Raw genomic sequence first — 16,940 nt, forward strand, 5'->3', positions numbered from 1 at the left:
TGAATTTAAAAAATAAACCAACAATATGTGTAATATGTATTATTCATACAACGAAAACATATAGGTATGAATGAAAAAGTGTGCAAAATTTTGTCGTATCGCCCAAAATATACCAGCACTATTATGGTTTGGTTTAGGCAGGGTTTAATTGGATTTTAAAAACTAACCGATACCATCTGGAAATTGTAGTCTTAGCTCAATAATAAAAACAAATACGTTTGACTGATAATGTTTAGTGTGCACTAATTATGGCGGATAAACAGCCTACCTCCACCCTTCGCCGCTGTGTTATTAACACAATCACTGCTGACCTTTTAATTACCACATTTAAATAACACGTTAATTATATCTAATGGCCAACTGCTCCAAACGCGCCAGTCGCGGTGTTAGCACTAAATAAGATAACTGAGGAAAAATGCAGTGATTAATCAAGAACGATCATTGGGTAAATTGACGCATCGCGACGGTGCCTCTGCCCACATCCTTGGGCGAAAGCCTCCTCGTCCGCCCCTGCCCCGATCCGAACCGACCGGCCAACCAACGGGATCAATATCTTCAGTGGCCAGTGTTCCGCGGCGTTCGCGTGACGTTCTCGCTCTGACACGCCGCTGCCGAAAAAACTGCGGATGCGAGCCAGCTCTTTCGCAACGTCAATAGTAATACGAGAAAATAACTGAGGCGTCCCGAGTTCGGTTTAATCCGACGCCAGTGACGAATAAACCGAACCGATTCAGCCCCATTTCGGCCGGACGCCCTGTGATAAAAACGGATTTCACACGAGTGCCCGGAGTCCGGTCGATTTGATCATAATGCGGATATTTTGCGATTGTGTTTCATAAATCAATTTTTATCTCAAAACGGAACGTTTAAAATAAAACAAATAGTGCATGATTCAAGTAGTGATTTGTCTTTTAAAACGTGATTATTCGTTGAGTATTAAATTGAAATCGTTAATGTTTAAAATGAACATAATCTCTAAAGTGAAATTCTACTACAGAACATAATAAAGAAACGTTTTTTCAACTGTTAACCACTTAATACAAAAAATTCTTTATATTTCAACTCAGAAATAGATTTCTCACACACTTAATTTTAATTAAAATCAAAAGAAAATGTATTAAACTAACCTTAATTTATAATATGTATTTTAATTAAGCTTTTCTGTAATCATATAACACAAGAAATTAACGTTATTTTAATAAAAAATACATCGGTTTTAATATATATACATAACAAAATAATCTTAAAATCCTGACGATTTCTTAAAAGAAACTCTCACGTAGATCTCTGCAAACTGCAGAAAAATAAAATCACTGTGAAAATCTAATTAAATAATTAACCAGTATACATTATAATATTTACATTATTATTTAAAAAATAAAATCCGACGTGACACATGTTATAAATGTGTATTTTATTAAAATATCTTTGTTTTGTGTCAAATAGTTGCGTGTTATAAGAAAAGCCCTTTTTCTGGACCTCTACAATTGTATTCCAAAACCGTAGCGCCCTTTGCCATAATAATAATAATTGTCAAGTTACTTAACAATACGAAGATGGTAGAATATATTTTATATAAAATAATATAGTAATGTATTCATGCTAGGTTTTTATACGTGTGACAAGCCTTGGCAACGTACAAAATATAATATACAGTTTGTATAGTATACAACAGTAGAATGGTAGACGCCACAGTGTTTTTTTTATTTTTACACTGACGTATTAGTTATTACATACTTAATTTAATTTATAGTTATATGAAAAAAACACCTCGAAAGCAATATTATTTAGTCCCGGGTACTTATATATTGAGAACCGATGTTTTCTTATGAAACAATAAAAACAGACCTACGTGTTACATTTTTTAAATAATTATTTGTCAGATAACTACTATATCCAATATTTTGATTGTTAAATTTATTCAAATACATAAAAAGGGGTAAAAATAATAGTAAAAAAAATATTTCGTAGCAGCAACATCACCACATGTCTGAAAGTGAATATATAAAAGAGTATTTAATACAAAGAGAGAGTCCAATCTCTTTGACTTAATACAAACTTTTGTATAAAAATATGTAAGCATTATCTCCATTGACGTATAAACACGCAGGTGTATGAAAAGCGTATAGATATAAGTCAAAACATTCAAATGTATTATAATTTGAATGTTTTGACTTGATGTATCCTTCCTCAAATACTAAAAACATGAATAACCATTAATATTTTTCATAGAATATAATTTTAAGAATTAGAGTTATGTATAATTTACAAACACATATTTAACGTTAAAGTCGATTTACTCAACCTGAAAGTTGTATTAATTTTATTCAACTGTCAAAATTATTTTTAATTGCAGATAAATGAATTCAATTATATAATTATTGAACAATGTGTTTTCTTTCGTAATAGATGACATGTTTTTGCATAAAAATATATAATACTTATCTGCATTGAAGTATGAACATGCAGTTGTATTAAAAACGTATATATTTTAAATGTTTTGACTTGATATTGTGTCCATTCTCAAACATTAAAACATAAATAAATATTAATATTTCACATGGAATATAATTTTGAAAACAATAATATCTTATATACGTAATGTTGAAAAGAGTTATGTAGAATTTACAAACATATATTTTAACGTTAATGTCGATTTACTCAACCTGCGCGTCTATTCTATACACAAGGCTGCTTTCGGTCGCTACAACGGCTAACTAGGGTAGGTTTGTGTCCTATTATCAGCACTTATTGTAACAATTACAATAAGTTGGTTGTAATTGTTGCAATAAGTCCTATATTTTAACAGCACCTACCTCTCTTGGCTGTGATAACATTTAGAGCGAGATAGAGAGTATTGACTGTTTAGACGGCTAATTTATTGTAATAATTATAAAACCTTAATACATAATATTTAATAAATAGTATCACTTTAGCGGCCGATAGTCGCCTTGTGTATAGAATAGACCCGCTGTTAGTTCTATCAATTTTATTCAACTGTCAAAATTATTTTTAATTGCAGATCAATGTATTAATGTCATTGTTGCAGATACATGAATGCAATTATATAATTATTGAACAATGTGTTTTCTTTCTTAATAGATGACATGTTTTTTTTTGTGATATTACAATATTTTTGACAGAACATTACAATGGTAAATTATGTAATGTATAAAATGCGTTACATTAAAAACTTTAATGTCAATTTCCTTTTCGATTATTGTCGTTAACTTTGTTTCGGCGATTTATTTAGTTTTCTTGTAAGAAAATCTGCAATATCCGATTCGGCAACATCGCAATGTTGGCGCTCGGAAATTGCGAATTGGAGATTCGATTTTCTTTTGAAAATTGTGCAGTCGGTAAATTTATAGATAGTAAATAAATCCGGGAAAATTTTATGCTTAGTATTTGCTTGATATTTTGTTGATAAAAGTGATTATTGAAGAGCTGGGGATAAAAATGACCAAATTACATAAGTAAACGAAGTTATATATTATTATTCGTTTATAAACGAAATTATTGTTTTCAACATTCTGTAAATGGGGCCTGGTTTTCAAATAATACCCTAGTTCTATAGGGAAACAACTCAAAATTTTAAAGTTTTGAGTTAAAAATGCCATTCTATGTAGAAAGTTTTTTTCTTTATAATTCAACAAACGGGTCATAAAATAATCGAATAACCCTTTCTGTGATTAATCATTAATTCAATAATTATAAACGGGAATGCCTTGGTCGATTATTTGTTATACTATAAAATTTCATTGTGCATTGCTAAGTTCATTTGAAATAAATAAAAAATAAATACATTTACTTATTGTGCAAAATTCTTCAAATGCGATTGTTTTTGAACAAGGTATTTTGAGTTGTTTCCCTATAGAACTAATGTATCAATTTATTAGTGTATTTATTGGTAGGTACTAATAGTTTTTTGATTTTTTTTGCTTGTATTGTTCTTCCTTCTTCTTTCCACAACCTTTTGGGTTCATTGTAGAGGTCATTCTCAAGAGACTATGCATTGACGTATATCTATGATTAAGTGTATAATTGCAAACCTAGCTCATATACCTAACAGTAGGTACATGATATTAAAATGTATCTTGAGAATGGGCTCTGCAACGAGCCCAACATGTCAAGGAAGGAAAGGAAGAAGAACACACGATGACAACCCAAAAATCAAATACGACAACCAACAACCGTGTAAGACTCAAATGTCATAATTATAGTTTTTTACTGTTCAAAATGGTACAAATTCAGTTAAAAATAAATACATTGCTATGAAAATAATGACAAAATTTTACACGCAATAGCTCATAGTAGAATGGTCTTAATTATTAATTAAGAACAGTTAAAATTAATCGTATGGAAAATGGCAGATTAGTTCTGTTCCTTGGGAGAACAAACAACTGATGCTCCAAATTTCTAAGATAGTTATCAGGGACACACAAGTAAATACTACCAAGAATGGCAGAGTTCTCATTTAGACCACGTATAGGTACGTCGAAAAAAATTCGTGGCCAAATATTGATATCTTTATCTCACTGTTGCTTTTATGTAGAGAATTATATCACAAACGTTTAATTCGTAGCCCCTCAATTCATATATCGTCTGTGTTCTGGCAGAACACACTAACTGGAGAATACTAGTTTTGAGTAATTTGACTTTGAAGCTTTTAAAATGTTTGAAATGGTCTATCATGTGAGTTTATTAAGTAATCGTAAAAAGGATGACTTTAAAATAAAGACTGTTTATTTATTAAGAAGGTTTCCAGACGGTAAAGTTTGAAATAAGGAACATTATGCTATAACTAACTCAATATGTCATTTTTTCGAATTAGTGTCTTCTGCCAGAACAGTGCCGATATTATGCTTTATCTTGTATAATCTACATATAAAATACATTATGACAATTTAAAAAAATGAATTCGTATGCTAAATAAATATTAATTTATCTCGGTATTTTAAAAAAATATATACTTTTTACCTAACTGCTTTTAATAATATCCATAACTTACATGCATTTATACTACACCAAACAGATTGTAGTGTGTTTGTAAGCCGTTTAAGATTTTAATAATACATAATCCTTTCAAATATAAATGATTTAAACTATATTTAAAAAGATAATTTCAAATAATAATCACTAAAAAATAAACTGAATTGAAATATAAATAATATAAATAAACGGATTTGACATTTTTCGCGTTTTAAAATCCATTTAAAAACACTTTTACACAACGTTGTTCTTCTTTTGTTTTACGTTTTGAAATTGTGTTGACTAGTGCATACTATTGCCATTATAAAAAAAATGCATCGCACTGAATTATGTAATCTTTTAAAGTAACATAATTTATGTACTTACGTATTTCACATGAAAAATATCATCATTCTCCTCAGCCAGGGTCGATCCACTGCTGGATGAAGACCTCCCTTAGCTCTCTCCACTCTTATCGGTCCCTAGTTATTTGCTGACACGTACATATGAGCTTGTTTATACAACGGTTTTTATGACGTCCCTATGGGCGTTTAGTGCCCCTTGGGTACCACAATATGATAGCGTTTGTCTACTTGCCGAGCGACATGTCCAGCCCATTGCCATTTCACCTTCTTAGTGACCTCTATCACAACGCGTACTCTTGTCTGCTTCTTTATCCATTGGTTTCTTTTGTGATCTTTACGCGTTATGCCCAACATGCAAATTTCCATGCCACGTTGCGCTATTCGTATTTTTTGGATTTCTCTTGCGTTAAGGGTTCATTTTTCACATCCATACGTGAGCGTTGGTAGCACACATTGGTTGAACACTTTATGCTAAAGACCATGGCCCCCACATTCTGAAGCGGGCCCCCAGGCTAGGATATTTGGCGGACCCTCTACCTATCGCTAAAGATAAAGGCAGCGTGACGCTCCACAGTAGCGTTTTCCAAATGGTGTACGCGGTAAAATTAATGTGTATATTTAGTGTTTTTCTGTATAATATATATATACATCCATTTGAATTATGGAGTTGTCGAGTACTGATACACAATTAAAAGTTGGAGCGTACAACCACATTATTTTAAATACCTAATAATATTATTGGAAGGGTAATAGCGCCGCAGGCGACTTTTTTACTATTAAAACAAATTTATAATGTGTGTTAATCTCTCTTATCTGGTCGACTCGCCTCGCTGAGCCCCTCCTGAGCCCGGCCCCCCAGGCTAGAGCCCTGTCAGCCTCCCCGTTGTGGGGGCCATGCTTAATACACATTGGGAGGTCACTTTTGAAGATACTATTCAGGCGCCCAAATGCACCCCATGCCAGTTTGGTTCGACGAGAAATCTCGTCATACATAACACCGACAATTGACATTTGTCCAGGATAGACGTAGTTGTTGGCTTGCGACATTTATTTTTAAGCCCGCTCTGCGGCTTTCATTTGCAAGTTCCCACATACTGTTCTGAAGATCCTCTGGATTGCAATGTCGTCTGAAAAAAGCAAATTTCCGTATACTCAATACGTCGACCAATGTTTTAATACATCAAAGCTATGTGAATTTAGCTACTCTTCAACAAGAAGATTTAGGCAAAAGCCGGAAGGCACTGTTGTCGACTAAATGGGAGGAGCTTGTTGCTTCACAGTTTTAACACGTAGTCAAGAAGATGTTGTTCGACTATAAGAGCCTATCTTATATGGTAAATCAATGGTTAATTGTAATATTTTTTCGTTTCTATAAACACACAGGTAAACACAAACCGACAACAAAAACCGGATAAACAAAAATGGTGCCAGCAAGAAAAATCCGCGGGCTCGCGCATTTTAGGACAGTAAAAATGAATTCAAACAGAAAATTATGATTCACCATCATAGATTTTAACGTAAAGCATCGAAAAAATAATGCATAAATTTAAGTGTAAAATATGAATTCGCTCGCCGGTACATCAAACTGATTCAATTTGGTTTTGAAACAATGTTGGTGAAAAGATGTTTTTGACAATTAGTATTGTTACCTCGACGAGAGGGGCAGAGTGAATGAAGTAGTGTGTTGAAAATTAACAAATAAAAGATGCACTGACTCCATCGCTGAGTCATGCTCCTTCTTCTATTCATTAAACTCTATTGAACATTTCCAACCAAATTCCAGCCAAGATGAATTGGATAATCCCTGTGCCAGGTGAGAAAAACTTTACCTTACGTATTATTACATATTATTACTTCCTACCTAATATTTCAGGAAATAAAAACTAGAATTAGGATCGCAAGGAGCGCCTTTCTCAAAATGAGACGCTTTCTTAGCAATCGAGATCTTAACTTAGGTCTGAGACTGCGTATGGTACGTTGTTATGTTCTCTCAATTCTTTTCTATGGTATGGAAGTATGGACGCTAAACCAAGAGATGTCACGGAGACTTGAAGCTTTCGAGATGTGGCTGTATAGACGCGTCCTCAAAATTCCTTGGACTAACGGGGTGACAAATGTTGAAGTTCTAAATCGAACGGGGAAGGACCGAGAAGTTCTACGTAGTATAAAAACTAGGAAACTACAGTACCTCGGCCACATTATGAGAGGACAAAAATACGGCATTCCCCAACTTGTCATTCAAGAAAAGATCAATGGGAAGCGTAGCAGAGGACGGCGCCGCATTTCGTGGCTTAAGAACCTCCGTGATTGGTACGAGTGCAGCTCCACTAAACTGTTCCGGGTAGCAGACGACAAAGATAAGATCGCCTTGATGGTGGCCGACCTCCGCTAGGGGATGGCAAAATAAGAAAAAGAAAAAAAGCCTAATATTTCCCTCCAAACTAACCTGCCTCGCACTACACGAGCGTTGAGTCTATCGGACCGTCCGACCTGGTCGCCACAGAGGCCAATTTTATTGCATTTAGAAAATTTGCGGCGTCATACTGCCAACGTGAATATCTCTTCACTTAGAATGTTCGGCAGATTTGTATTAGCTTTAATTTGTTCCGTACTACAATTTTTAATATTGCCTCTACGTGCTCATCTCACCCGTGGGTACCTTAACTTAAAGTCATGTAAATTCAGTCAAAGCAAATTTGAGTGCATGGCGACCTTAGTCTTGGGTAACTGCTCCTGAGACATTCCCAGTCATAAAAATAAAAACGATGCTTCACACCCAAACGTAGGGTTCCGTGATACGCCCGAATCGAACAATCGATATTCATGTACACAAACTGACAAGCTATGCTGTGGGTACTATAGCGATGGGCTTGTGGAACTCCCTCTTAACCAGTGACGTCCCTAGATAAAATGCCGCCCCTAGGCAGCACCAAAAAGCCGCCAAAAGCCGCCTCATTTTTTATACAGTATTTTTATCATCTTTTCATGAGTCCAATATCTAAGAAATGTGTTGTATGGATATATTACTAATAAAATATCAGACTAATTATTCGCAAATCTGCACGTGTTGTTTCTGGTCTACTTGGTGTACGTCGAAGGGCAACGGAAGTAAACTAGATATCGCGAATCCGATAAAACCAATGAATTTTTTTTTTTTTTTTAAATAGAAAGACATTTTTGTTACTACTTAGTTTATGTATTTTTTCGTTTATTCCAAATAATTCTCTTCGGTTTGCCGCCCTTCAAGTAACCGCCGCCCCCAAGCGACGCTCAAGCTGCCTACCCCCACGGGACGTCACTGCTCTTAACAGCGAACAATCTTCCCAGTGGTGGGCTTAAGTACTTGGAGGTCCAAGGCATTGTCTTATCCCACCCACGATAAAAAATTAAAAAAATTAAATCAAAAATTCCAACTACTATCGTAGTAAAAACAACAATAATATATTACATTATCTCTTCCCTATCCAACTATTATTATCCTTTGATATTTTTTATGCTTTGGGTAATATGTTATACTCATGTTGGTAGAAATAAGTATACTTTAATGATTTTTATCTTTGTATAATTTAATAATTGTATGACTGGTTTAAACTGTTTCGAGACCCCCTTTAAAATCTTCTGACAAATCTATTGCATCATCTGGTACATAAGTGATGCTTGAAAGAGTTCCTACTTTGCGATTGTGGTGAGGTTCAGACAGGGAACTCAGAAATAATGGGAACTGAAATACATAACGGGTAAGGCGATGGCAGGTAACTGACTCGGGTAAGGAAGAATCCGGGTTAAACTTACACACGTGTCAAGAATACGTTTTACGTCGAATACTGAAAACTGCTGTCGGTTTATGCATTTACGCTCATTTAATGTTGGTGTATTACACACACTATTGCACGTGCATAATGCGTGCTTCATTTTCGTAGGACACTCACACATTCAAAACCCTGCATCAAGATGCGGCGTATTGAATAATATTATAGCCTATCGGTATTCTATTTATTATCTGTTCTGTGGGTTCAGAGCATTCAGCGCATTGTGAAGTCCTGCAACTTATATGCATTTATCGGAAGAGTGTCATCCATTAACCAAGACGAACTGAAGAGTGTTGTGTGGATTGATGCTTTGACGGTTCCACTGTAATTTGTTATGTGACTAGTTGTGTGATTTTGTTTTTTATGATAGTTTATTTATGTACTCATTTCATTTTTTTTTTCAACCATCTCCGATCCTAATAGGATCATATGGGCCTCCACAGAGTAGAGGTTTGTATTAACAGATTTTGTTTTTTTCTGAGATATGGATGTAAGCCACTTGCTCAACCTATTAGGTCCATACCCTGACTCACACACAAATTGAAAAACAATATGTGTACTTGCCAGACCCAGGATTCGAACCTGATACCCACGGCGTGATAGCCCAACGCTTAAGCCGCGCGGCCACCGTGGGTGCGGGTGGGAATTTCATATAGGTATAATATTATATACATGTATTATGTTACATTATTACATATACATCATTTTATATTTCAAATAGGTACTTAATATCCATTTCATCTACTTTTTTTTTTTAACCATTTCCAGAATCATCGACGAAAATTAGTAAATAATAATGAAGAAATAGATTTAAACCTGTACCTATAATAATATATAATATCGACTGAAAAGAGGGAAAAGGATTTAACCCACAGTTTTTTTCGAAATAGGTTTTCTTGCATAATTATGTTGTAACTATATACACGTTCTGTCCAAAGTATTTCGGTGGGCTGAGAAAAAACTAGCACTACCATCGAAGCTTACATTTTGTAGAAGGCCGACTCAATTCGCATCACTAATCACAGATTATATATTAATAAAATCAAGTACTTAATTTAAAATTTTAATTGTTTTTAATAATAATCGTAATTAAATTTTAAATGCACAAATGAGTCCGCGGGTAAGGGTTGGGAATCTATGTCGTATTGTGTATGTTAATAATTATTAGTATAAATCTTTTTATTATTTTTCTCCGAGAGTATATTATTGTAATGCATTCAGGGCACCGTGTAGTCGAAATTATAACATTAAAAAGTAGAACCTAGGTTGTTTGTATTTAGGCTATAAATATTTCAGCAGTGGTCAAAATAGAAACATCAGTTTACGTATGTAGTTCATTTTAATCGGCGATAAAAATATAATATACCCACCACTTTTGTTTTATATCACTAGTTAGGTGAGCTCGATCACTAAATCGGCTATAACATACCATTACCATAACATTGGCTATTAGAGACACAGTGGTAAAGCAGGAGTCTAACGCAGTGCTTCTCAAACTTTTTCATACCACGGCCCCCGAAATCAGAAAAAAATCCAAGGCTCCCACCACAAAAAATTTAGTCTTTAGTGACCAACAGTACTTTATTTACCATTAATTATTACTATAGGTACATTTTAATTTAAAAAATTAAAACAGTTTAATGTTATGGGTATAATTGCATATTTTTACATAAAACATCAATATCCGGAGAATGGGACTACTGGACGCCAGGACAATTGGACGCCGCACTGTCGTAGACACGTAAACAGAACGTAGACAAGTAATTTTAATCAGTTTCTATCGACTACTTAGTAGTTTTAATTCATTTTACTCTTATAATAATGTTTTTTTTATTACTGATAGAGAATTACCGTACCTAAGGCTTTATATAAAAATAAAAAAACCTCTTTTTTCGTTGGAGCTTAAACATATGCAAATTAAATCATTATTTATGTGTGCATATTTAAATTCTCACCAACTATTAAATCATAATATAATAATTTAAATATAAATATTATTATTAAATATTTTTTTAAAGTACCAATAAGTAGGTACCTAACGTCTATTTATTTTCGAATTGCGTGGCGTCCAGTTGTTCCGGCGTCAAATCGTCTTAGATCCAATATCCGGTACAATGTTTGAAATGCTAATTCGCAGAGTCTCTGTCGAAAGACACTACCTGTGTTTATTTTTTTATTACCAGTAATGATGAAAATGCTGTTTCGCATAGGTATGTTGTCGCCAAAGAAATTATGATTACGGATATTCTTGCTGCTGTCACCTTATCCAAAATTCTGCAAGACTTACATTATACCATATTTTAATAACAACTACATTTTTTAAATACCAATGTATTATTTGACAATTTTAAAATAAAAATTTGGCTGGTGCTTGTAATTTGAAAGCTATATTATTATGAAGATATTCCACATTTCCGTTCTTTCGTCTGACATTATATTTCATATTTTCATTTGGCGCCAACGGTCTTACCAACTTGAAAAAAATACAAGCGATTTTTTTTACGTATTTAGTGCACGCAAATGACATAATAAATTGTCATGTCTTCAGGTGGTGTACGACAGATATCTATTGAATAAAAAATTGGCACTGGACCAGTAAATCGTGAAAAGACGAAACAGCTTTTTAACAAGAAGTAATTAAAAGAAAAATGAATGATAGACAAAGTAAAAGTACTATTCTCAGCTAGGAGTTTTTCTTTTGTTTCCGATAATAATTATTATTTATGATCAATATATTTTTTAATTTTTCAAAAATAGAACATCAATCTATCAGACATATGAGTCGTGTGACAATGGACATTGCAGGTAGGTATGCACATAATAATATTAGAATTTCATGCAGCCATTACTTACTTAAGACTCTTCTTAATGAGCAACGTGTCATTTACTATGGTTTCCACAGATATTACGAAACAGATAGCTTTCACAATGAAGTAGGAATACATTTACATTGAATATAATTATGTAATAATATGTATCCATTTGGTATTTTTGTAAACATCTAATACTTTGAACATACATAATTTTGAAAACACTTCTGAGAAAATATATTACCATCATCATCATCATCATCTATCCAATGCTGGATGAAGGCCACTCCAAGCTCATTCCACTTCTCTCGGTCCTGTGCATTGCGTTGCCACTTACTTCCGCATTTTCAATCATTTCATCGATCAAGCGGCCTCTAGGTCTACATTGCGGACGTTTTGTACCTCTTGGATACCACCGGATGACTGAATTTGTCCAACGATTGTTTCTTTTTCGAGCTATGTGACCAGCTCATCTCTTTGAGGCTTTCAACGAACTCTCAGAATCTCTCGGGTATCGCGCCCATGCACATAGAACCACTATGCAAAAGGAGTCATACTTAATTGTGACAAATTTTAACTAATGGCTTTTAATACTCACTGAAGTGCTTTCCAAATTGAGCTACTATTGGCAATCGGCTTTTGTATTTTAAATAAAAGTAGGTATTGGTTTCATTACTAACCGACGTCATGGATCACTCTCAGTTTTTTTTGTTGTTGTATCTTACTTGAAATTGCTAATATTTTTTAATTAATAGTGGTCCTATGTGCATGGGCGCGATACTCGAGAGATGCAGGTTCGATTCCTATTACTTACTGTTTTACTATTTTCAAAAAGATTTTTTTCTATTGGTTATAATATCTTTTCTCGGAAGTGTTTTCAATATTATGTAAGTTAATAATTAGAATGTTCCATTCTTGAATTATTCGTTGAATAAAAAATAGCTAATCGAATACTTTTTTAGTAGAAAAAACATTTGAGCACTGGTTAGCAAGACAGAACAGACACTGCATAACTATTATTATATAAGTACTCTTTGTTGGTAGGGCGGCTTTCGTGGTGCAGTGCGTAAGGTGCTCGCCTTACACTCTAGAGTTCTGGGTTCGATTCCCTGTGAATACAATATTTATGTGTTTTTCTCAAAGCCTGGGTGTTTGTGATTCTTCAAAATTACTAACAACCACCTTGTACGAAAAAGCAAGCACATGGTTATTAATAGTTCTAAAAAAACTTTGTTAGTATGCATAATCAAAAGTCATAGTCAACGTTTATATTAAGGTTCAAATAGACTATATGTCGATCGGGCACATATATGCTAAGAGCGTTTTAGTGTCTATGATCAAATCTATGCCATTCCGACATTTATACATACATATTGTATGACAGCTATGACATCGTATTTACACTCTGTGACATCCTGTGACACAGGACGCCAACATAAGAAACGGGTTTTTCGACATATATATGACCGATCGTCATAGAGTGTATTTGAAGCATTACTTAGCTGCCTGCAAACGGTAGAAAATTAAGTACACACTGATCTTTTTAGTTTTTTTTTGCGTGCGATGCTGTTTTCTTTATGCTTTTCTTCTACTAACAGTATGCTTTTAGTTTGCGTGACGATCACGTCTTGCGAACAATACTTTTATAGTTAATTCATATTCATCGGTCTTCAATAAATTCAATATAACGATAGCATTATAATAGTAATGAGTTTGAGGTTTCGGGGTAACCCAGTGAAACACGGTTATAAGTAAATTGTACGTAAAACAGTTCACCGTGGCACAGTTTGCCGTGAGCTTTCTTATCGGACAGAGATGACTGTATACTATACGGTCTCCAATTTTATTACATTGAATATGAACATGAATTCAATTTTCACAGCTGATTTTGACAAAATTCCTGAATTCAAGAATGAAAACCTAAAGTAACCTAACAAATAATCCAGTATATCGACTACTTTCAAAATTTGTTTGCTGCCGGTTTCCTGTAAACTGTAAATCGTCAAGAACCGTGTTTTATTTAGACATGATTTGATGTCAGTACTATACGACCCAAAGAGGTTGGACGGTTTAATATACGGCCATATATTTCCGATACAAGATTTCACGGTGAAGTGTGATACGGCGAACTGCATACGTACACGTTTCTGGACACGAATTATAATATTAATTGAGTAGGATTGGTTTTCGGGTTTTATTTTGATATCCGTGCTTTTGATGTGCGTTACAACTGTGTTGTTGACAGTCTCGAGGCTTGTCACGGACTGGTTCAATCAGGGCCGCTACAATTATATATGCCATATGAATACAAATGATACAGTAAACTTTTAATTGGTTGGCGCTAAAAGATTTAAATACAGAACACATTCTATGGGCACAAGCCAAAACTGTTTATACATGATATAAAATGAATTCAAATCCTTTGCCAAAATGTTATTGATAACTAAAAATAAATAGATTGTCATCTTTGAGCGTCATTAATGTAATAAGATAGATCAATCAAATGCGAATCAGAAACTTGGCGTGGTAGTATTCTTCCATTGGAGACATGTCCAACGTGTCGGTCGCGATCAACCGGTCGATCTCTGGACGGTTTTTGGTCGATAGGAATTGAGTCGTGAAAATCTAAATGCGCGTACATTCAGTTGTAATACAATAGTATAATTTCATTGAGATTTTGATGGAGAACCATTAATCGTTCCTATTTTTACTTCGCTAATCAACCTGCGTAAAAATCGTTTTCAATTTAACCACGAGTAAATCAATAGCATTTAATGTTTGTTCATGGGTTGTATTTTCGCTGGAAAGATGCAGAAATATGCATTTTTTATTTTCTTTTAACCTAAAAAGAAATATGCCTCACGATATTTTGTTTTTTAATTTCAATTTATTTATTTTTTAACATATTGTAGACATTATAAATTATAAGTTTTAGATGTTCACAACATGACATGAAACATTATTATAAAGAAGAAGAAAAAAGACGTAATAAAAGCGATGGAAAATAAAGTTAACAGACAAAAGTAGTGAAAATACTATTATACATCTATAGAAGTTCAAGTACACCGAGTTTGCTAACGATTTATAAAATAGCGGCCACCTAAACTCACCATCACGCAAGTGGAATATATCAACACCCGAAGAAATTTGGCTGAACATAGTTATCGCCCTCCCAATTGGCATTACCAGTGTCAGGTTGGTTCTGCACCTTGTGAGAATAAACAACTGATGCTCTCTATTTCTAAGATAGTTATCAGAGACACACAGGTCAACACTGCCCAGAATAGTAGTATCTGACAGGCCACAGACATACGTTGAATGTAGAGCGCAGCTCTTGCTACAATCGTCGTAATACCGATAATTTGTGGCTTAGTAGGTATTTCATGATTATTCAAACATATGTCACTGTGTCACAGTAATTTAAGTTTAAAGTTGGACCAGATATCTCGCGAAAATTGTATGTGCGGCCTGTCGATCACGGCCTCATAGAGCGAGATAACTCGCTGAAGGAATAGAACCTGTTAATATGGATGAAATTTTACAGTTTTACTAGTTAACCGTAAATATAATATTCAATTCGATTTTAGAACGAAAATTTAATAATAAAAAAATATCCGGAGCAGTGGAGCACTACAAATTTTCGGTGCTCCGGTTAAAATCCCATTGCTCCACTGGTCCGTGCTCCTGCTCCGAGCTACGCTCCAACGCTCTGGCTTTATGGTTGCCACTTTCGCTCGAGTTTATCAATATAATGCTGTTGCTCCTTATCACACCGAAGAAAACAAAATACTGTTTGCATAACATAATTCCATCTGTCAAACTTTTATTCGCGGACACTTAAATATGCGTGCGGCGGCCATTGAGTGTCGCTATTTTCTTTTTACAAGGCGGTTAAAAATATTTTTAAAGCTTAAAATTAAATTTATTTACATCGCGTTGATGTAGGTGTGTGACTCGACCAAAATAGACACCTTTTCGGCAAGGCCCCATCACAATACAAGTCAGACGATTTGTTTTTATATTTAAATTATTGTACCTATTTTATTTTAGGGCTGTCACCGTATATCAGTGGCGAACGGAGTAAGAATCCGCCATAATTAGTGCACACTGAAATTACTTGTCAGTCATACGTATTTGTTTTCGTTGAACTAAGACTACAATTTACAAATGGTGTTGGTTAGTTTTTAAAATGCAATTAAAACCCAGAGAAAACCATGCCATAAAGAGATAATAGTCAAAAAATACTCGTCTATCTATAAAATATCTAAAGTTATGCAATTAAATCATACACAACGTTGTCTATTTTAGAAATATAATAATATTTTTATCTATTGTAGTTTAGTTTTGGCAGGGCTTAATGAATTTAAAAAAATGAACCAATATGTGTAATATGTAGGTATTCTTAATCCAACGAAAACAACTAAGTTTGCATGAAAAAGTGTGTACAATTTTGTCGTATTACCAAAAGTATACCAAAACTATTTTGGTTTGGTTTAGGCAGGGTTTAATTGATTTTTTGAAACTAACCAACACCATCTGTAAGTTTTAGTTTTTGTTCAATAAAAATAAATACGTACGACTAATAAAGTTTAATGTGCACTATTTATGGCGGATCTTAACAGCCTACCTCGACCCTTCGCTATTGCTGTATATGCCTTCTTCCCTTGACATATCCGACTCTCTCCAGAGATCATTCTTTAAAAAATACCTATACTCTATTCGGAATATGATGGCATATAGTTGGAATATACATGCTGTCCCACTTTGACTTTAATTCTCTCGCGCAATGTTGCCAATAGAATTTAAAAATCTACTTTTTTTAATACGATGTAACATTTTCCAATAATCGCTAGGATTTTAATTGTATTGTCTTATATTTTTTATTTGTAGTGTTTTTTGACTGTATTCTGATAATGACATCAGTTAAGAAAAAAACAAACTATTCAAAACAGTGTGAATTCATATGTTAAACTACGCTAAACTGA

At 33.9% G+C, this 16,940-nt stretch overlaps 1 protein-coding gene across 4 annotated transcripts in view; it reads left to right on the forward strand.

Annotated features, from left to right (window-relative positions):
* The first annotated feature begins 557 nt into the window (after window positions 1–557).
* Window positions 558–16,940, forward strand: part of qvr (glycosylphosphatidylinositol-anchored protein quiver) — a 47,524-nt gene continuing 31,141 nt past the window's right edge. For 3 of the 4 annotated variants that reach the window (XM_085942958.1, XM_085942961.1, XM_085942960.1), the window contains exons 1-2: window positions 558–656; window positions 6,720–7,149. In XM_085942958.1, coding sequence (XP_085799084.1) covers window positions 7,125–7,149 — 25 coding nt within the window. In that variant the 5' untranslated portion in view covers window positions 558–656; window positions 6,720–7,124. Of the gene's footprint in view, window positions 929–6,719; window positions 7,150–16,940 lie in introns of all 4 variants that reach the window. The other variant, XM_085942959.1, reaches the window with a different exon arrangement.

Source organism: Rhyacophila brunnea, unplaced genomic scaffold (genome assembly GCF_057557595.1).
Source record: "Rhyacophila brunnea isolate RB1 unplaced genomic scaffold, BYU_Rbru_1.0 scaffold_15, whole genome shotgun sequence".
Taxonomy (NCBI): Eukaryota; Metazoa; Arthropoda; class Insecta; order Trichoptera; family Rhyacophilidae; genus Rhyacophila; species Rhyacophila brunnea.